Source organism: Cetorhinus maximus, chromosome 8, assembly GCF_964194155.1.
Source record: "Cetorhinus maximus chromosome 8, sCetMax3.hap1.1, whole genome shotgun sequence".
In the NCBI taxonomy this organism is placed as follows: Eukaryota; Metazoa; Chordata; class Chondrichthyes; order Lamniformes; family Cetorhinidae; genus Cetorhinus; species Cetorhinus maximus.
In genome coordinates, this window is record NC_135886.1 from 144,801,394 (window position 1) to 144,824,303 (window position 22,910).

The window sequence follows — 22,910 nt, forward strand, 5'->3', positions numbered from 1 at the left end:
TGCTTCAATTGTATAGAACCTTGGTTAGACCACACCTGCAGTACTATGTGCAGTTTTGGTCCCCTTACTTTCAGAAAGGTATTATTGCCATAGAGGGAGTTCAGCAAAGACTTCATTCTGGGATGGCAAGACTGTCCTATAAGAGGGATTGGGGAAACTGGGCCTGTATTCTCATGAGTTTTGAAGAATGAAGTGATCTCATTGAAACCTACAAAATACTTAAAAGGGATAGACAGGGTAGATGCAGTTAAGATGTTCCCCTGGTTGGGGAGTCTAGAACCAGAGGACTCAATTTCAAAATAAGGGGGAAGCCACTTAGGACTGAAATGAGGAGAAATTTCTTTACTCAGAGGGCTGAGAATCTTTGGAATTCTTTACTCCAGAGGGCTGTGGAAGCTTAGTTATTGAGTATGTTTAAAGCAGAGGCTGACAGATTTCTAAACTGCAATGTCATAAAGGGATATGGGGGTAGTGAGAGAAAAAGGCTTTGAAGTGGATGATCAGCTATGATCGTATTGAATGGCAAAGCAGGCTCGATGGGCTGAATGGCCTTCTCCTGTTGCTATGTTTTACCTATTTGGGAGTTTCATGGAATCAGTTATTTGAGACCTAAGATCTTTCATTTCATCCATGCCCTTCAGCACCTTTCTACTGACGCCATCCTCCCATGCCTTGTCTTCTTTTCCCACAAATATAATCAACTCTCAATTCTCCAGTGTGAAAAGTATCTGCCACTCGTCTGCCAACTCTGTTAACCTCTGTCTTCTGGGGGCCTTTTACAACCGTCCCATTGGTTTACTTTTGTACGGTCAACAAATCTCAACATTGTGCTCCCATGCCCAAGTCCGAATACATCAGAAAACAAAACTGGACACGGCACTGACTCCTGGGGTACACCACTTCCAATCTGAGCAGCACCCATTATTCCCAATTCTATTTCTGATCCTTCATTAAAGCCAACTTTTTAAACAAACTTCTGCATTTTCTGCAAAACCATACAGTTTTTTGTAGCAAGCCTCGAGATAGCTTACCAAATGATTTGAAGTATCCACACAAACTTGTTTATTTCATTCCATTTATCCATTCTTCAAAATAACTCAATTAAATTAGTCAAGCACAATGTTGTTAATGATCCATCGAATTGCTCACTAATTGAAGCAATATTAAAAACTGATCTAAAGGGTGAAGTTATTTAACCATATATTTTGCTAATGGTTCATGGGCCTTGAAGGTGCCTGAAATCAATTACATTTTAAGAGGAAAATTATCAATGAAGCAGTCCTCACTTTAAATTGCATACAAGGGAAAGAAGTCAATCTTTTAATCTCGTTGTAATATTACTCTCTCACCCAAATGAGAAACATGAAACAGCCATGAATAAAATGCACTAATTTTAATTACAATAAACTCTACTGACAGGGGCTAAACTTCTTTTCTCTTTAGAACTGGAATAAAAAGAAATAGGGAGATATAAAAGAAACGACAAATTACTGTCTCTGCTGCAGTAATGTTTCAGCATTAATTGCTGTTAAAATCTGTACTTGTTATAATAACGTAACTGGAGATAATGAACTTGGGAGTACAAACCTCTGCACAAAGGTGGAAGTAACAGAGCAGGATGGTGGCCTCTGAGCAAGTGATGAGCAGAATAATGAACACCAAGAAAAGGAAACCAAACATGTAATACATCTGATGAGACCTGAAAATGGAATATATAATTAATTAATACAAGGTGAATATTGGGAAGTGTTAATGCAAAAGTCTATAAATACAAGCAATGTGTCATCCAAACAACGTCAATTCATCCAGAAACAATGTCTTGTGTTTTTTTTTAAACTGATTTTGAAACTGAAATAATTGCATTCAAGTAAACTCAAGGGTAAAGCTTTTGAACCAATGAGTAAGTTGCATATTTCTTTACTGCAAAGAAAATCTTGCTGTAAACCTGCTGCTCTCTGCTGTTCAAAGCTTAGTAACGCTTAGCGTGCACCTCTTCAAAAAAAAATGCTTGCATGTTACACTTGAACAAAAGCAGATTGTTCAGTACTATAGTTAGCAAAATTAGCTACTTGGCTCAGTTTGTAGTATTTATACATCAGTCAGAAGGTTGTTGCACAGGGTGGAACATCATCTGAGCTGACCATGGTACTAGTCAAAGCAGGGCAAGGGAGTTCTCCCGGTGTCCCAGTAAACATTCTTCTCTCAGCCACCACCAAATATGCATTAGCTTATCACTCATCTCATTGTTATTTGTAGCACCAGACTGCATGCAGGGGGAGGCGATGGTGTAGTGCTATTGTCACTGGACTGGTAATCCAGAGGCCCAGGTTAATGCTTTGGGGACCCAGGTTTGAATCCCACCACGGCAGATGGTGGAATTTGAATTCAATAAAAGTCTGGAATGAAACGGCTTATGATGACCAAGAAACCATTGTCCATTGTCGTAAAAACCCTGGTTCACTAATGCCCTTTAGGGAAAGAACTGCCATTCTCATCTGGCCTACTTGAGACTCCAGATCCACAGTAATGGAGTTGACTCTTAAATGCCCTCTGAAACGGATGTATCAAAGTTAATAAAAAGGAGCGAAGCCGGACAGACCGCCTGGCATCGACCTAGGCACCGGAAACAACAACAGCAAAGCCCCAGCCCTGTCAACCCTGAAAAGTCCTCCTTACTAACATCTGGGGGCTTGTCCCACAAACTAGGGACTGGAGAGCTGTCCCACAGGCCAGTCAAGCAACAGCCATGACACAGTCATACTCATGGAATCTTACCTTACAGGTGTCCCAGGCACCTCACATTTTACCATACTATAATCTGCCAATTTTTTGCCCACTTATCCTATCTATATTCCTTAGCAGACTCCTTACATCTTCCTCACAACTTACTCTCCTATCCATGTTTGTGTCATCAGCAAATTTAGCAACCATACATTTGATCCCTACATCCAATTCATTGATGTAAATTGTAAATAGTTGAGTCCCCAGCACTGATCCCTGTGGCACTCCATTAGCTACAGCTTGCCAACCTGAAAATGACCCATTCATCCCTTCTCTCTGCCTCTTGTTAGCGAGCCAATCCTCCATGCTAACATGTTACCCCCTATACCATGAGCTCTTATTTTGTGATCAAAAGCCTTTTGGAAATGCAAGTACGCTGCATCTACAGGTTCCCATTATCCACATTGCTTATTACTTTCCCAAAAAGAACTCTAATAAATTAGTCAAACATGATTTCCCCTTCACAAAACTATGCTGACTCTGCCTGTTGTATTAAGATTTTCTAAGTGGCCTGCTATAACCTCCTTGATAATAGATTCTAGTGTTTTTGCTTTGACAGACGTTAGGCTAACTGGCCTGGTTTTTGTCTCCCTCCTTTGTTAAATAGAGGAGTTACATTTGCTATTTTCCAATCTGATGGGACCCTTCTAGAATCTGGGGCGTTTTGGAAAATTACAAATAATGCATCCACTATCTCAGCAGCCACTTCTTTTAAGACCCTCGGATGCAGGGCATCAAGTCCTAGGGACTTGAATGGTCATTGACCTGAAACTTTAATTGCTTCTCTCTCCACAGGTGGTGCCTGACCCACTGAGTATTTCCAGCATTTTTCTGTTTTTATTTCAGATTTGGAGCAATTGCAGTATTCTACTTTGCTATTACTTGGCTAAAATAGATTCTGTAACTACCAGTCACAGGCTGACAATACATTCTTAAGATAGCTCAATCCAAATATTTATAGCTGAAAAATAAAGATTTTTTTTCCCCACAGCTCAATTAATTTTGACTCACCAGATGCTGTTCAGAATGAAAAACAGCTGTATGAAAATGCACCCGAAAGGTAGGATGCCACCCATGACAATGCCTGGTAAAGGTTTTGTAAAGAATGACTGCTCTGGGATTTGACGTGGAATTTGATTTGTGCGGACAGGATGATCGATGGGCTGAAAGAAAAATGAACAAAAATCAACTGCACGTGTCGATGGTAACTACAATTCCTACTGTTGCGCATCGCATTTAAAAGGTCTGATTTTCTTGTCAGAAGAGTGAAAACAGAAAACATGCACAAATTACCCAAGGAACACAGTAAAGCTATACGATTGATAATTTTTGTGCAGACTTAGCTGATCGCTAATGTGGCAGAGTCTAGCACATCTCAGGTTTTGTTTTGCATATTTATGATTTTATTTTGCATTTATGATTTTATTTTGCCACATCCCCTTTTTGTGCACCGACTCTCACAGCTAAGTGCATTCTATAACAATCCACATCTAAATATTCTGAATACAAATTCTTAAAATAGAATCAGTTATCAGCATGGGCCAGAGTGAAGTGAGGAAAAAAGGCACTCAGTGAATATAGCATCAAGTATAATGAACATGCTACACATTAAAGCTTCACTTGTTTCATTTTGAAAGTAAAATACTGACTGCAGCATTTCAATTACGTGTCATGTCCCTCACACAGAAAATGTCAACCCCTCTACAATTTACAACCCTATTCAATTGTTGCTTCTGATCTCCCCCACTGATTGATGCCTGTTAAAACTCACTTAAAAAAAATTCTCAGGATGTGAGCATTGCTCGCAATCTGGCATTTATTGCCCATCTATAATTGCCCTCGACAAGGTGGTGGTGAGCCTCCTTCTTGAACCGCCGCAGTCCATAATATGAAGGTGCTCTCACAATGCTGTTAGACAGAGTTCCATGATTTTGACTCTGCAACAGTGAAGAAACAGCAATATACGTCCAAGTCAGAACGGCGTGTGCCCTAAAGGTATGTATTCATGTTGTCTTGTCCTTTTAGATGGCAGAGGTTGAGGACTTGGGAGATGTTGTTGAGGAAGTCTTGGCAAGTTCCTGCAGTGCATCCCGCAGCCATGGTGAATGTTCAAGATGGGAGACAGATTGTTTTATTGTGTGGTGCCAAGCTTCTTGCGTGCTATTACAGCTGCACCCATCCAGATAAGTAATCACACTCATGCCTTACGACTTGAGGGGTGAAGAGGCTTTTGACAGTCCCATATATTGTGTGGCACACAGCATAAATATATATTCTTCAAATAATAAAAACATGCCAGCAATAGTTGTAATAATCCTAAATAAAAATTATTGCATGCTTATGAGAAATGAGAGTATACCAGAACAGGAGGAAAATGAGTTAAACCATTGGGAAAACAGTTATCACAAATAGTTAGATTCACAATACGCAAAGACCAAATTGTCATCATCATCATGCATAAATTATATTATATCATGATCACTTAACAGCTGAAATCATCACTTATGGTTTGCTCACCAACGTACATTGATGATTTGTACAGGATTTACAATCATGTTCAAAGCAAGATATGCATTTCCTCAAATCCCCACTTCATTATTTCTAGCAACAGTGACAGAAGGAATGATGACCTAGGGAAGAGCTGCATGAATCCATTCTTTTCAGAGGTGATCAGCAAAAGAAATCAGTGTTAAATTACATGCAAAACAAGTTGGGCAAGTGAAATGTCCACAATATAGAGTAATTACATATGGACTCCTGACTCAGTGACATTGATGGGTGCTATGGGACAGCCGATGGTGACTGCTGGCCTGCTCAAATCCCAAAGGGAAACTTCAAACAACTGCCACAACTGTTTCACAATTTATATATATTTCAAGACGTGTGCCTCGAATTTAGTAGCAATAAGACCACCAAGTCTTTTAAGTTTCTTACAAAACTAAATAAAATTTTTATGTATAGAAGAAATGATTTTAAGCACATACATAGATCTACAAGTTACTACTATGATAACTTCTAACTCCCCTAGTTCATCTAGCTCCTAGTTACACTTTCGTTAAGGCAACAGTAAGACTCAGAACTTAAAAGACCCAGGAAAAGTAACACACAATATCCTGAACAGTCGAATTCAAACTGAGTTTTTCTCAGCTTCAGTTCCTTGTGGACAGCAGCTTGAGGCTTAGACACTGGAGGCTTTTCACACTTGTTTTAGATCTTAAAATGCCTTCCCTTGCACACAGCCTTCTCTCCTTTATACATATTTTCCCCTTTGAATGCAAATTCCCATTGTTTCACTATGTCTTTGGACTTCACACCTCTAGTAATAAAAATCTATCATAGTACCAACTTTACCAGTAATCTTTCGGAAAAATAAACACACTGTCTTAACTTCTCCTGGCTAGGTGAAACATTTCACCCCTTCTTTTGAATTCAAGCTGCTCTAGTTTATTTTAAAATGCAAATGTTCTCTTTACACCTTACATTTTAAAACGTCTCCCATGTTTACCGACCTAACATTTCAAACCTAGCTTATCTTCTGATTCATCAAAGCCTTCAAACCAGCTGCCTTTAATTCAATTAAGTCCCCCACACACACACACAGGTCCCACTATTGCTCTACTTTACAATAAATTCCAATAGCATTATGAAAATTATTGGTTCATCCTGATATGAGCTTTTCCTAAATTCAGATTTACATCTGCAAGAAGTGTTCCAATGCACACTGATACCATTTCCAAAAATCCTTAGAGCCCATTTACCAGAACTTTGCAGGTTTTCCTGCAATCTCTATCACTATGCTTTGGACTTTTATTTATCATTTGCAACGAGAATTAAAACGCACAGGCTTATGTCACAATTATTGACATAATTACAGACAAAAATTATCCCCATTCAACCTTGTTCTTTTGCTAAAGCATTTTTTGATAGTCTGATATCCTGGTCCCAACTATCCTTGCTGGTAACCTACACCAGCCGTTGATCACCCTGTATGTAAGGAAACACTTACCTATGCCCGTTCAAAATTTTCCCTTCACAAACCTGACCATTAACCCAGTGCCCTGACTCAACTAATAGTAGTTTTAGGGTTATTTGCTCTAATACATTCCAGGTAGAATTTATTTTCCCCACAGTTTTGCATCTTCGTGTACACACAGCAAATCAACTCCACAGTTTACAAGTGTATGTGCAGTAATCATTTTGTGAAACTCACCCTTTTCTTAAATCCAAAATAAGCACCAACAAAAGTCAGCGGTACTGAAATTCCAAACCACATTGCCAAAATTGCTACTAGTGTTCCAAAGGGAATGGCAGCAGATGATCCTTCTACCCAAAGGATGAGGTTTGTGATAAAGAAATCAATGAAGACAATTCTGTGAATGAAAGTAACATTGTGTTCATTTTAAATATAGTGTAGCAGCATGGTTCCATTAGACATTCTACTCAAATCTGGCTTTAAAAAAAAACAAATTACTGCAGAATTCAATTTAAAGTGCTTCTACATTCATCATGACTGCAATGAATGAACCAAATTAACCCAGGAGAGCTGTTGTCAAATTAAGCACAGATTATGGAGAGACTAAACAAAGAAGTTAAAACTCAAACATTTTAGTTTCAAGTTCCACTTGTTAATTGTATATTCCTTGTGTTGAATTGTATGTAGGTGTTGGGCACTAACTAGGGGTTCACTTGTACCCAAGAGACAGATTAAATTTGTGGCTGTTGAGTTAGGGAGGTGCGTGTTTATCAGATGAATCTCTAAATAAATGCTAAACTATCTTTCTTTCTGTAACACTACTTTACATTCAACCGGAACAACTGTGCAAGAGGAAAAGGCTGCAATTTAGACTAATTTTTGATTCTTATAAACAACATGAGAGTAATACTAGCTAAACGAACATCATCAGAATATTGCTGTATCATCAGTCCTCACTGTTACAGGACAGAATATAATCTTGGGTAATTGACTTTGTGTAATCTTGTGATGCAATAAAAAAGCCACTTTTAGTAGACTATCAAGGCAGGCAGCAGACCCAGGAGGTCTTTACACTGGTGATTATATAGAATTAAACAGAATATCCAACAGCTGAGTTGGAGAAATCTCAGGACTTCAAATACATCCACAAACTGTACAAACTTTCCCCTCGGAGTTCAGGATGTGCAAGGAATACGGTTCAGGGTTCCCTTGGTAAAATCCAGCCTCACAATTACAAAAGGGATAGAGGGAAAAGGTTATAATATCAGAAAAGAATAAAAGGGCCAACGCTCTTTTCTCTGGCAAAGTGAAGGTTGAAGTGGTGCCCTTATGACCAAGTGGTTCGATTGGGTAGAGGTATAGAAGGAATTTGCACTTGTGAGAGATCAGAAATAGGGATCATAAATATAAAATATAGTCACTATGTTAGGAACTAGAGACAGTTTTAACTAAGGAATATTTGCATTTATGGATGCTAGGAACAAGATATAGCTTTAAGTTTAATTTATATTCTTTATTTCTGTGTTAAGAAAGGTGAAGCTTGGGTTTGGTTTCAGTTTAAAGTTTTTGTGAGATGGAGCCAGCCAGTCTGGAGGCCTGCCTATATACATGCATTTTAATGCAGTTTTACGACTCAGTGAAGAGATGGGTTACCAAGGGGTTAGTAGTTTAGGGAAAGTAAAGGCAAAGAAAAACAAGGTAAAAAAAAACTGTTGCCCAACAACAGGGGATCAGAGAGAGGCCCACAGAGATACAGGGAGAGACAAGAAAAGCAGTTTTTAGTTTCAGTTGGTATGTGCATACCACAAAGTCAAGACAGAAAAGGTTTAAGACTTGATCTCGTTGGAAATGATGCCAGGTTGTTAAGGAACTCATTTGTATTGCTCTAAAGTTAAAGTAATAGTGAATTTAGAGTGTGTTTTCTGGATATCTCCAGGAAGGTACCATTTGTGGAAGGACTTCTTGTGAATGTTCAGAGGTCCACAGGAAAAGAAACCTCTTTGTAACTGAAACCAACTCTAGCCTTGGTATGGAAGCAGTGGTAACTCTTCACTGGGGCATTGGGTCTGTAAGGGTATTGCTGGGATAAAAGGATAGCGTGAGTTTGAATAATTTTTTTCTTGGTGTCTGTATTGAAATTTTTCCAACCTTTTTGCTGTCTCGTGTAATATAGTTTATGTTTCTTGTGTAATAAATGTTCTACCTTTCTACTTGAAAAGTTAACAGAACACTCCTGTGAATCTGCTTTCGTAAGTACCCTACACGGTTTTTAAAAAATTATGATCTATCAAGCCAGGTTCCATTCTGGGATCTGTCTTGTCCAGTAATATCAGCTGCGATCATAACTACTAATAAATCCAATAGGGAAATTAGGAAAAGCGTCTTTACCCAGGAAGTGGTGAGAACGTGGAACTCACTACCACGTGAAGTAGTTGTGGTGAATAACAGATACAGAATTCACCAAGGCTCCTTAGACAGCACTTTCCAAACCCACGACCACTACCATCTAGAAGAACAAGGGCAGCAGATAGATGGGAACACCACCACCTGGAAGTTCCCCTCCAAGTTACTCACCATCCTGATTTGGAAATATATCACTGTTCCTTCACTGTGACTGGGTCAAAATCCTGGAACTCCCTCCCTAACAGCACTGTGGATGTACCTACATCAGATGGACTGCAGCAGTTCAAGAAGGCAGCTCACCAGCACCTTCTCAAGGGCAACTGGGGATAGGCAATAAATGTTGGACTGACCAGCAAAGCCCACATCCCGTGAATGAATATTAAAAAGAAATCTGAGGGAAAACTAGATGAGCCCGTGATGGAGAAAGCATTTGAAGGATATGTCCACAGGGCAAGGAGAGGTGTGGGATAAGATGTGTGGGGAGCATAAATGCCAGCACAGGAAGGCGTGGTTTTGTGTTGTTATTAATTTACAATCCAAATTCCTGGTTGGATTACAGATTTATAACATGCTGCAAATAGCTTTATTCCATATAAAAGCCCATTTTGGAATTAAACATTGAAACATCTGACAAACTCAACAAAATAAAATGGTTTTAAATGAGACAGTATGCAGTTTTTAAATGAGTGATCAGACATTAAATAAGACAGGCTACAAATTATTTAGATTATCTCAATTTATGTTAATATATACATTAACAAATGTAAACTGCGATTTAAGCAGCAACTAGATTCACTCACTGAACTGCAGTTACACCAGGACATATTTCAGTCAAAAGACCACAATGAATAATTGATTAAATCAACATTTGAGTCCAGCATATGAGCACAATGATTAGCACAGAAATACCTTCTGCCTGTACTGGCCAAGTCTGCTGTTTCATTCAGAAACAGAAGACTCCTCTCAACTAAGGGCAAAGGGCATTTATACTTCAAACACCATCAACTTCAAGGAGAAACTGCCCTCCTTGCCCAGCCTCTCAAACTCCTTCCTGCGAGTTAGAATTCAAGATGCTTAAAGCTTCAGTGCCCAAGTTCAGTTTTGAAGTAGATTCCACTCACCCACGACCCCTGACCTTGCTAGCACCCAATAGATCCCTGTCCCTCAATCGATTAAATTCTATATTTCTGTCTTGCTTTGCAAATTGCTCCACAGCCTTCTCCACCCAACTTCAGAAATTTCCTCAGGGTCTATATATCCCAATCCATACTCTATATTTCACCATTTGTGGGTTCAGGTGTATGCCCTCTCACTTGGTGGCAGAGCTTTTAATCTGTCTTGGTCTGTTCAAAAAACCCAAAACCTACCCTCTTCTCTCTCATCTGTCATTTCAGCCAATTCTCCTAAAACCTTTAAACACTTGGCAGGTCTGGCAACATTTGCAGACAGAGAAACAGAATTAATGTTTCAGGTTGATGATCTTTCACCAGAACTCTGAAATGTTAATACTGTTTCTCTGTCTAGAGACACTGCCTGGCCTACTGAATATTTTCAGCATTTTCTGTTCCTCAGCTTTTCAGCACTGAGTTTCTTGCTTTTGTCTCCGAGAACCTTCACTCAGTCCATCTCTCTCTCTCAAACCATCCATCACTCAGTCCACCTCTGTCATGAAGCAGCCACCATTGAGCATATCTCTCTCTCCAACCTTCTACCACACAGCCCAACACTCTCCCACACCCTCTCCTCAGTGACCTTTTTCTATATTAAAAAATTAGAGATGCAAGTTGTTATTGTTGAATTTTTATTCTAAAAGATTGAATGGGAATTTAACTCTTGAGCAACAAGTCAATGAGTGAAATGAAGCATCTAAATGCTTCATTTCATGGCATTTGATTCTATATTTTAAAAAAATGCCATGTGAAAAGACTAATTTCCACGAATGACAGTAAACTAGTTGAGGTCAGTGGTTAGGGAGTGGGGGGGGACGACACACACACAACTAAAAAGCACTTTTTATTTATAGAAGAAAATGATAATCAAACCTTATTTTCTCTGACATTTGAAAAGATGTTAGAAATTTAAGCCAAGACTGTCATTTTCTTCAATAGAAAGTGGGAGGAGAAGTACTTTAAATAAGTATGTTCCATCTGTTTTAAGTAAATGAGATACTACGCAATTTAAGAACCAATTTACACTAATGGAAAAGTAGTCTGGGTGCATTCACAGTTGTTAAAGGGGAAAAACAAATAGATGAGTTTAATGTAAGACTGGTTTTAGGAAAATGTGTAATATAAAGGTACGAGTTTAAAATTGGTGCGAGCTTAGGGTTGATGATCAGGAGGGAGAATCATCCAGGAAAGGAGGAGTGTAATGCAGTCAGCATGCTAAACTTGCAATGTAAAGCTGGCAGATCCAGACACTTCATAAATCAACACCACTCATTTCTGTTTAGCGACACTCCCCAATTCCATTATCCAAAACATGTGAATCAAGGCTGTCCACTTTCCAGCTCGAGGTCTCCCTGTCCGTTAAAATGATTTGGAGGAGCAGGAGAAGAGATTGCCATCTGGTTAGAGCACAAGTGGGGAAACACTGAGCATCAATTTTTAACTACTGTATTAAGATATCTCTGCCTGTGCAATGTAACCAGGCTGGAACCTGAAGTGCAGGAAATGGCCTTGAGCTGACACCAGCTCTGTAAATGCGTCCTTGATGTTTATTAATCCTTAACGTGGATCTTATTTAACTCTTTAGGAATGTGAGCAAGCTGCATGTTTATATGAGGGATGTATCTATAACTAATAATTTCTTTCGGACTTGAATTTCAGTTAAGGAATATGGGGGTAGTGCAGGAAGGTTGAGGTAAAAGATCAGGCTTGATTGTATTGCTTGGCAGAAGCTCAAAGAGCCAAACAGTTGACACCTGCTCCTATTTATGTTCTTATTAAGTTCTTTGGTTATTTAAGGAAACTGAAATAAATGAAACATTAAATGGTACACATCAGAATTCTGCACTTTAATCAGGTATTCATTGCCCTACACTGCACTGTTTCAACAAGATCTACTCATCTTGCTTTATCTGCGCATATGACATTAATGCATGCAAATTATGCGCATTACAAATACTATAGCAAAGCATAGATTCTACAACAAACCACAGAAATAAGGTGACAAGTACTAACCCAGGACACAGAAAAGAAGTCAAGAGAACATTGGTCTTCCATTTCTCACCGCCAAAAGCTGTGGAAAGATTATAACAATTAAAAATCACTAGCAAAGATCATCATGTAAAACTTTGTTGATCTAGCAATCCTGAGTACGGAAGTCGTTTCCAACTTCAAAACCTGTTTTGACACTCCTGACTGAAACAAGGGAGACCCCACACCCCAATAATCTAGCAAAAATCAAGGCCCAGTGCAATCCTAAAGTAAATAGAGAATCAGTTCTCAATTCATACCAATCGCAGCACAGAGACAATTTGGCTGCCTTTATGTGTAGTAAGCATTTTTGGACAAATTTCTTAACCAGATACAATCTCTAGTCAAAATAATTAGTGAAGACAGCTTTGCTTTTCCAATGTGTTTCTTTCAAAAGGGACAGGATTCCCAAATGATTTCCCAAATAGTTCTGATGAAAGGTCATCGACCTGAAACGTTAACTGCTTCTCTCTCCACAGATGCTGTTAGGCCTGAGTACTTCCAGTATTTTCTGTTTTTATTTCAGATTTCCAGCATCCAAGTATTTTGATTCCGATTTCCTAAATTTGTTTGACTGACTTAGCCATAGCATACAACAAAAACAAGCAAAACCTCTATTTTGTTTCGTGAAAATGCTCCTAGAGCCCTTGGAGTGTGAAGCTACAAAGCAGTGCAATGGGACACATTATCTTCATAGGAACCCAATAAAGATTAAGTGCAGCTGCTATAAATAAATGGAGACTTCATGCATTTGTACTTATTAACCATAAAACTGAAACTTCGAAAAAAAGGTCTTCTAAATAAACCTTGTGACTGTGCTCCATGTTTGTTTTTGCTCAAACCATTCACAAAAACAGAAGGATAAGTTATTAGGGAGAGATGAAATAAGGTGGGTAGAGACTCTTGTGGAGCACGAAGACGCGCAAATCCCTTGGTCTCAATGGCCTGTTTCAATGTTGTACAATTCTAGGTATACATTTTACTTTCCTCATTCCAACACAGTAATCAAGAGAAGTTTACTCTTGGTTGAATTTACACAGCAGAGTCTACTTCCCATGTCCTTGAAAGCAAAACATAAGGCACATGAGAGGCAAAACATATCACAATACTAGGAATGGGAATTATAGTTATCAGGGTGACCTGAGACATTGGGGCTAATTCCACTGAAGCAATGGGCAAGCGGAGAGTAAATTCAACATTTTTTTTAAATTGAGTAGAGTTTTGAAAGGGTAAGGCAAGAAAGGCTTTCTCCTGGATGAGTAGCGATGAGGGAGCCTTCAATTTAAAACGTCACCACAAAAATGCAGAGCAGGTTTAAATTTCTTTGAATGTATTCTCTTCCATTTCCATTCATAATGAAAACAGGTTTCAGAATGCAGATGTTGATGAAATAAATAAAAATGAAGGAAACAAATCTATTGACAATCAAAATCCATACTCTGAGAAGTTAATACTACAGTACACTGTCAGACATCACATACAATATCTTATGCCAGTTTATTGATTGCAGTCACTTTGGGTTAATAACATTCTTGCAACATCATCTCAATCACCACTATCAACGTGATTGATTTAACACGGCGCAAATATAGTTAATGACAAGAAAATTACACCGTGCGTCACTTACTCTTATACATTCTGGCAGAAACATAGCCCGCAGGTGTTCCTAGCAAGACCCACAGAACAACAGCACAGGTCATCAATGCTCCTCGGTTAGCTGGTGAAAGGAACCCAAGGCATGCAAGGACTATACAATGGGTGGAAAAAGAAATGAAATGTCTTATTATGTACAGCAAAATATCACTTTTCCAGGTCTTATTTTCTCAATTGAATACAGCTCTTCCTCAGTACATTACAATACAATGCTGTAATTCTGTAATTTTCATAACAAGGAACTTGACTTTTCCCCCCCCCATACACATTGAACCTGAAAAATGCAGGCCAATATTAAACCTGTAGTTGTAATTAAATATCTCCACTGTTAGATTTTATGTTCTGCATCATAAAGTTGAATGAAACAAACGATCACAATTGCGGTGTGACTGCGAAAGAATACATGCTGAAAACAAGGAGTTGATCATTTGTGTGATCCCTTTGTTTTGATGAAAGTCCCACCTGCAAAATTAACTCCTCTACTCTTGCACAGGTTTTACCTTGTCACGTGTGTACAATAATTTTCATAATATTTTTCTGCTTTATTGTAAAGTAGGTTTATGGGGGAGTGAGGGGGGGGTGGTGGGGGAGTGAGGGGGGGGTGAGGGCGGTGTTTCCTGTCTGTGTGAGATTTAATTACATTTTGTAGCTAAGCAGACTGCAAGTTGAAGTTATCAAAAGAAGTAGGGTGTAGAAGTGCCTCTGGAATGCTAGTAGGTAAATATGGTTGGGGTCTTAGCATGTAAGGTATAACAGGAAATTGCATTTTTAGATAAATGAAGGGGGGCTTGAACTTCAATGAGGTTAATGAGAATGTTGGCAACATGGAAAGATTTATATTATGAGAAATTAAATAATGGAATTTACATATTAAAAAGGGAGAAACATATATAAAGGGAGAATGAGACTGTGTGTCAGGAGAAGCCATGTGAGATCTAACAGAAGTGTGAAGTAGCCTTAATGAAGCCTCCAGTATTTGTGCTTAAGCCTGCTGTCTACAAAATCCGAAGCTGGAGGAGAAAGCCATTTGGAATTCCACTGTCCAAGGTATTGTGTTAATTTGCTGGATCTGTTTAAAATCTAAAATCGATTTTGGACCATTGCCTTAAAGGGGGTGTAACAGGGAGTCAGGTTAATTAGGGATTTGAGGAGTTATTATAATAGTAATTTATAGCTCTATGTATGTGCTTGAAATCTTCTCTTTTGTTCATAAATATTTTTATTTAGTTTTTTGAAAAAAATCCAGAAGTCTTGGCGGGCTTATTACTTCTGAATTCAGTGCACGCATCTCAAAATAAATACAAATTGCAAAACCATTGTGATAGCACGATCAAGTTTCCCTCGTGGATTTGATCTGCCTGGCAAACATAATCTGCCACATCAGAACAACTTCACCTGTTGTTTCCATCATTTTTTGTTTTTAATTTTCCAATAAAGCACAAATTTGCGTGACAATGGGTGGTTTCAACTTTTTTTCATAAAACTGTATTCTCCCATATTCTCATATTTCATAGAGTTTTATCTCTGAACTGCTCAATCCGAAGCTGATCTTCTAACCAGAAAGCTACACATCACTGAAAGCCATTTTTCTTGAGACCAACGCAGCTTGAGTGGCTACCTGTGCTAGCACATATTGAACCTCCTGATGTCCACAGGGAATACATCCTACTCAAAGGACACCATTGGCTGACAGCTAACGAAGCACCCAATTGACACGGACCTCAAAAAAACAAAAACGACGCACACACTTTTATGAAACACTGTAGTCCCAACTGGAACACACTCCACACCCTACAAACTGACAACAGCTCAAGCTCTCGGGTGCCACCAAGAGGTGAAGTCCCAGATTTTAACCTTCCACAGAAAACGTGGACATCCCTCCACAAGTGGAACATGAGAAACAGCTCAAATTATAACCGTGGCCATCCAAATCAATCACCACCCATATACTGAACTTCTGATCCGAGACACCAATTCCTGGTGGCATTTCCCATCATCCCCAACCTCCAAAGCTGTTACATAAACTCCACGACCAACATCATCCCATTCTTGCCAAGGCTGCCCATCTGTGCAACAGCTGAAGCTTTTGAATGGACTGTTAACCTTGACATCAAATTTGAACTGTTTCCCCAGTCATACAAATAAAAAACAAACCTCCACAATATATTTTCTTCCCTCATATTTTTTCTAGAACCCTTAAACATTCTTCTCATTCATTCATTGGATGTCAGCTGGCAAGACAAGCATTTACTTTTCATCTCTAATTGCCCTTAAGGTGGTGGCGATGGCAATCTGTGGGGCTTGTAGCTTCAGCCTGCAGTTTTGTTCCAACCAAGTGGCTTATTCAATTATTTCATCGGGCAGTTAAAGATCAACCACGTTGTTATTGGTCAAGAGTCACAAAAAGGCCAGACTGGGGAAGGCTATCTTTACTTAAAATAGATCAGGTACCAGGACCAGATGAGATGCATCCAAGGGTACTGAGGGAAGGGAGAATGGAAATTGCAGAGGCACTAGTGATAATCTTCCAGTCTTCCTTAGGCACAGGGGAGGTGCCAGAGGACTGGAGAATTGTGAATGCTACACCCTTGTTCAAAAAGGCATGCAAGGTTGAAGCCGGCAACTACAGGCCGGTCAATTTGACCTCAGTGGTAGGGAAACGCCTGGAAACTATAGTACTCGATAAAATCAATAACCACTTAGACATGTGCAAGATAATGGAGGAAAGCCAGCATGGGTTCATTAAGGAAAATCATGTTTAACTAAACTTGCTGGAGCATTTCCCCCCCCCAGAGGTGGTAGAGAGAAGGTTGATAAAGGAAACGCTGTTGATGTGATGTATATGGATTTTCAAAAGGCATCTGATACAGTGCCACACAACAGACTTGTGGGCAAAGTTCTAGGCCATGCAATAAAAGGGAAAGTAGGCACTTGAGTAAGAAACTGGCTGAGTGACAGGAAACAGAGTCGTGATAAATGGCTGTTTTTCAGATTGGAGAAAAGTTTGTAGTGGAGTTCCTCAGGAGTCAGTGTTGGGACCCTTGCTCTTCCTGATACATATTAATGACCTAGACTGTCTTGTGCAGGGCATGATTTCAAAATTTGCAGATGATACGAAGATTGGAAATATTGTTAACTGTGATTGGGATAGTCTTGAACTTCAAAAGGACATATACGTGCTGGTGGATTGGGGAGGCAAGTGGCAGATGAAGTTCAATGCAGAGAAGTGTGAGGTGATTTGTTTTGCAGGAAGGTTTTGGAGAGACAGTATAAAATAAAGGGAGAGCCTCTAAAGGATGTGCAAGAACAGGGGGACCTCAGTGTATACGTACATAGGTCATTGAAGATGGCACGACATGGTGAGAGCGCAGTTAATAAAGCATATAGTATCTTAGGCTTTACTGATAGGGCCATTAAGTACAAGAGTAAGGTCATGCTGAATTTGCTTAACACACTAGTTAGGCCGCATCTGGAGTGCTACATCCAGTTCTGGGTGTCATACTTGAGGAAGGGCATGAAGACATTGGAGAGAGTACCAAGGGGATTCATAAGAATGATTACCGGGATGAAGAACTGTAGGTATGAGAATAGATTGGAGGGGTTGGGACTGTTTTCCTTTTCGAAAAGGCGGCTGAGAGGAGACTTGATAGAGGTATTTAAGATCCTGAGGGGTATGGACAAGATAAATAGCAAGAAACTGTTCCCACGCAGGAGAACACAAGAATTAGAGGGCACAGATTCAAAACAATTGGCAAACGGGATAAAAATGATGGGAGGAAAAGATTTTTCACCCAGAGTGTGGTTGGAGTCTGGAACGAACTTGAGAAGGTGGTAGAGACATATTCGATCGAGGTATTCAAAGGGGAATTGGATTGCTACCTGAAAAGCGAGAATGTACAAGGCTACAGGGATAAGGTAGGGGAATGGGACTAGGTGGAATGCTCTTTCAGAGAGCCAGTGCAGGCTCGATGGGCCGAATGGCCCCTTTCTGCACTGTAAAGATACTGTGATAGCAGGTTTCTTTCACTAACAGACATTAGTAAACTTTTATACAAATCTGGTAGTTTCATGGTCACCATTACTGACAATATCTATTAATTCCAAATTTATTTAGCTAATTGAATTTGAATTCCCCAGCTGCCATGGTGCAATTTTAACTCATAACTCTGGATTATTGAGCCAGGCATTACAGCTAATTCAAATACTCTCCCATCATCCCCATGCTCCAAAGCTATTACATAATCTCCACAGCCAACTTCATCCCATTCTTGACAAGGTTACCCATCTGTGCATTGTCTCTTCTTGCTTTACTTAAATTGCCAAAGCTTTAAGCTGTCTCAGTGACACTACCATAGAATCAGAAAGTTTACGGCACAGAAAGAGAGGCCACTTGGCCCATCGTGTCTGTGCCAGCCGAAAAACGAGCCACCCAGCCTAATCCTACTTTCCAGCATTGGGTCCGTAGCCCTGCGGGTTACGGCACTTGAGCTGCATATCCAGGCATCTTTTAAATGAGTTGAGGATTTCTGCCTCTGCTACCCTTTCAGGCAGCAAGTTTCAGGCCATACAACCCTCTGGGTGAAAAAACTTTTCCCCATCTCCCCTCTAATCTTTCCACCAATCGCTTTAATTCTATGCCCCCTAGTCACTGACCTCTCTGCTAAACTAAATAGGCCCTTTCCATCCACTCTATCCAGGCCCCTCACAATTTTATACATCTCAATCAAATCTCCCCTCGGCCTCCTCTGTTCGAAGGAGAACAACCCCAGTTTATCCAATCTTTCCTCATAGCTGTAATTTTCCAGTCCTGGCAGCATCCTTGTAAATCTCCTCTGTCCCCTCTCTAATGTATTGCGTGCAGTTCTGGAATCCGCATTATAGAAGATGTGACTGCACTAGAGAGAGTGCAGAGGAGATTTACCAGGATGTTGCTCGAGCTGGAGAGTTTTAATTATGAGGAGAGATTGGATAGACTGGGGTTATTTTCCTTGGAGCAGAGGAGATTGAGGGGGGGGACATGATTGAGGTGTATAAAATTATGAGGGACATAGATAGGGTAGACAGGAAGGAACTTTTCCCCTTGGTGGAGGGATCAATAACTAGAGGGCATAGATTTAAGGTACGGGGCAGGAGGTTTAGAGGGGATGTGAGGAAAAATTTTTTCACCCAGAGGGTGTTGGGAATCTGGAACTCACTGCCTGAAAAGGGTGGTAGAGGCAGAAACTCTCATAACATTTAAGAAGTATTTGGATCTGCACTTGTGATGTCATGGCACACAAGGCTATGGGCCTAGTGCTATAAAATTGGATTGGAATAGTTAGGTACTTGTTTGACTGGCGCAGACTCGATGGGCCAAAGGTCCTTTTTTCTGTGCTATAGACCTCTGGCTCTAGTGCAATTACATCCTTTCTGTAATGAGGTGACCAGAACCGCACGCAGTACTCAAGTTGTGGCCGAACTAATAACTTATACAGCTGCAGCATAACTTCCCCGCTCTTATATTCTATGTCTCGGCTAATAAATGAAAGGATTCCACATGCCATCTTAACCACCTTATCAACCTGTCCTGCTACGTTCAGGGAACTGTGGACATTCACTCCAAGGTCCTTTACTTCCTCTACATCTCTCAGTATTCTCCCATTAATTGTCTATTCCTTTGCCTTGTTTGATCTCCCCAAAAGCACCAAACTCTCTCTCTAAACATCACCAACTTGCTATCTCACCTCCCACCTTTGAAAGCACTTATAGAACACTCTCATACCTCGCCTCAGTCATCCTGAGTTCCTCTCCTTCCACCACTCTTCTATATACTGCTTTGAGACGCTGTGTCAATGATTCCAAATACATGCAATCTGTGGTGCTATTTTCAGAAACTAGCCCAGAAACATTCAAAGGCTAAAACAATAAGCCTAAATTAGAAATCAGACTTGGTTTTGTATTTAGTCTCAGTGTCAAATAATACTTACAAAGAGTGATAAACATCATTATGAAGATCTGTGTTCCTTGTCCAAGGAAAACAGATAAAAGCATTCCCTTCCTGGGTGGCCTAAAGACATCACCATGCACCAACTTCCAACCAAACTCTTCCTGGGCATCCTCCTACACAAAAGATGCATAATTAGCATGTATCAGATTTTCTCTCTCTCTTGATACTAAAGTGAAAAATTACCAAATTTCACAAATATAAGGGTGGATTAACAAAAGGACTGCTCTTGCTGCGAAGACACTTCCAGTTTGCACCAAGTTGAAAGTTGCTGTGCAAACCTGGCCTGATATGAAGTACAATTCCATAAAGGCAGTCTCATCTTGGACTCCGGTTTGGCCCCAATTCCAGATTTGTCCCACAACTTCAATGTTAGTGCAAAGCAGAAGATTCTCTGATACCAACACCTGTAGTGTGCTCGGAGCTGTCCTGAATAGATTGAAAATAAGTTTAATAATATCAAGAGTACATTTGAAAAATTAATGTAATGAATGGGTTTTAAAAGTTGAGAAAACAAAGTCAAGGGCCAAGGCCCACAGTGCACAATCCCACCAAGGGATAGTGGTAAATCAGGGGGGAGGTGGTGCCAAGTTTGGGCTCCAATAACCTGTAGGAGAAAGGAAAAACTAATCAAAGTAGAGCTCCACCGTTTTAATGTTCTGGAAAAGGAACTAGTTGCAGCAGAAGTCTGTGATGATTGTTGGTTTAATGTAGTCAAGGCAAGAATATATAATACTGTATATTCCAACTGTGGAAGAAGTCAGGAATGTTAGGAGGAATACAGGCCACAGATCAGCAGAGTGAGAGAAAGGGGTGACTGTTAAGGAACCAAGGGTGATGAAATAGTGATCAACTACAGGACAGATTAAGCAACCCCAAGAGATATAGCAGGTGTTGGAAGGATTGTCATGCCTTCTGTATATAAGAAACACACAACTGTACTCGAGGCAATAAACAGTATTGCTACCCTTCAAAGACACATTCCACAATAGTACTTACTGCAGAGTCAATCTGATTGTATCGAGCAATATCCTTGTGAAGGGTCCGAAGCATAATCATTGCCACCATCCCAGATAAGAAGAGGACAATCACCAAGGAATTCATAATACTGAGAAAGAAAGAAAAGGGAAATGAGAACAGTAATTTTTAGCTCCTTGTAAATAACTATACCAGACTTCTGCCAGCTGTACTGTTCAAAGGAACAATGAACCAGGTATTTCAAATCAGCTTTTTTAAAATTAGGGGATGTACAGGGTGGACACAGAGGTTGTTTCCCCTGGTTGGGGAATCTAGAATATGGGGGCATGGTCCCAGGATAATGGGCAATCATTTAGGATTGCAATAAGGAGAAATTTCTTCACACAAAGGGTTGTGATTCTTGGGATACTATACCCCAAAGGGTTGTGGAAGCACTATCATTGGAAATATTCAAAGTTGAGATAGGTGATTTGTGGAGCTAGATTTTCAATTGCCAGGTGCAGGTGTGATTTGAAAATTACATTCCTGGAGAGCTACAGTGGATCCCATTGCCTCTAAGACAGTTTGCAATTTTCAAAGGGTCTGCCAGGGGAGGAAATCAGAAACCTGCTCAATGCCAATTAACAGCCTTGTAGGCACCTTAAGGAACCTGTCAAAGGGCCTGTCTGGGATTGAACAGGTATTTCAATATTTTTTCTGGATGACGCCAGTCTGGTGCACATTAGTGTACAACTATCAGGGTCATTTGCAGGGCAAAAGAAACTTTGTTTTCATCTGTACTTATTGTGAAATTTGAGTCGTCAATGAGCACTGTATCGACTGCTGCACCTTGACTTGACATCCATGGCAACTTTACACCATCTTTATCCTTCTGGCTCCTTCATCAGCTGCCTGCTCTACTCAACAAGAAAGTGACAGCCTCTCAACTTAGCCAAAACCTGGTGTTAGGCAGGCACCTGCCACCTCCTGGAGGTGCTCAGCACCTCCAACTAGGTGCCAAGCTTGCCTTCTGCCCTATCAGCACATATCTATTTAAAAATAGCATTACAAGAGCAACACAGTTAAAAGGGTGCCAGGTTAGAACCCGGAATTCATCCGGATGTCAGGCTTCCGATCCCACTTTGAAAATCCAGCCTCTGGTCTTTCAGAGAATTAAAGAACGTGGAAAGCAGGCAGGAAACTGGAGCTGAGGCAGAAGGTCAGGCAGGATCATACTGAAATGCAGGGCAGGCTTGGGGATTCCTTATGATCTACTCCTGCTCCTATGTTCTTATATTAATTAAAAATGAAGATAATCAAAGGCAGGGTTAGTCAGTGCACTTTCAAGATGCAGTGCAACCCACCTGTGAATGTCCTTCCCTATCATACTGGCTTTAAACTTCTTCATTACCAAGGTTAGTGCTTTTTATGCTATATATACACACGACTTTGATCTTGAAATGTGGAGTAAAATTTCAAAATTAACATAGAAAAGTGTGAGGTGATGCATTTTGGCAGAAGGGATAAGGAGAGACAATACAGACTAAATGGCAAAGTTCTAAAGAGTATGCAGGGACAGAGATCTGGGGGTACACAAGCAATAATCTTTGAAGGTGGCAGGACATATTGAGACCGTGTAGCAAAACATATGGGATCTTGGGCTTCATAAATAAAGGTATCGAGTACAAAAGCAGAACCTTTATAAAGCTCCAATTAGGCCAAATTACAATATTGTGCACAGTTCTAGTCACCACACATTAGGAAAGATGTGAAGGTCCTTGTGATGGTGCACAGCAGATTTACCAGAATGGTTCCAGGAATTGGGGGGAGTGGGGGGGTTTAGTTATAAGCTGTGGTTGTTCTCCTAGGAGCAAAGGAGATTGAGGGGAGGTTTAATAGAAGTGTACAAGATTGTGACAAGCTTTGAGAAGGTAGACAAGGAAAAACTTTTCCAATTAGCTGA

The 22,910-nt window shown here is 40.1% G+C and overlaps 1 protein-coding gene across 1 annotated transcript in view; it reads right to left on the bottom strand.

Annotated features, from left to right (window-relative positions):
* LOC144684023 (transmembrane 9 superfamily member 2-like) overlaps nt 1-22,910 on the bottom strand; it is a 102,072-nt gene that overhangs the window by 28,651 nt on the left and 50,511 nt on the right. Inside the window, exons 9-15 of the mRNA XM_078547729.1 lie at nt 20,990-21,098; nt 19,974-20,106; nt 13,982-14,101; nt 12,340-12,397; nt 6,992-7,151; nt 3,793-3,944; nt 1,588-1,699 (exon numbers count right to left, since the gene is read on the bottom strand). Of these exons, the coding sequence (XP_078403855.1) occupies nt 1,588-1,699; nt 3,793-3,944; nt 6,992-7,151; nt 12,340-12,397; nt 13,982-14,101; nt 19,974-20,106; nt 20,990-21,098 (844 nt within the window). The remainder of the gene's footprint in view (nt 1-1,587; nt 1,700-3,792; nt 3,945-6,991; nt 7,152-12,339; nt 12,398-13,981; nt 14,102-19,973; nt 20,107-20,989; nt 21,099-22,910) is intronic.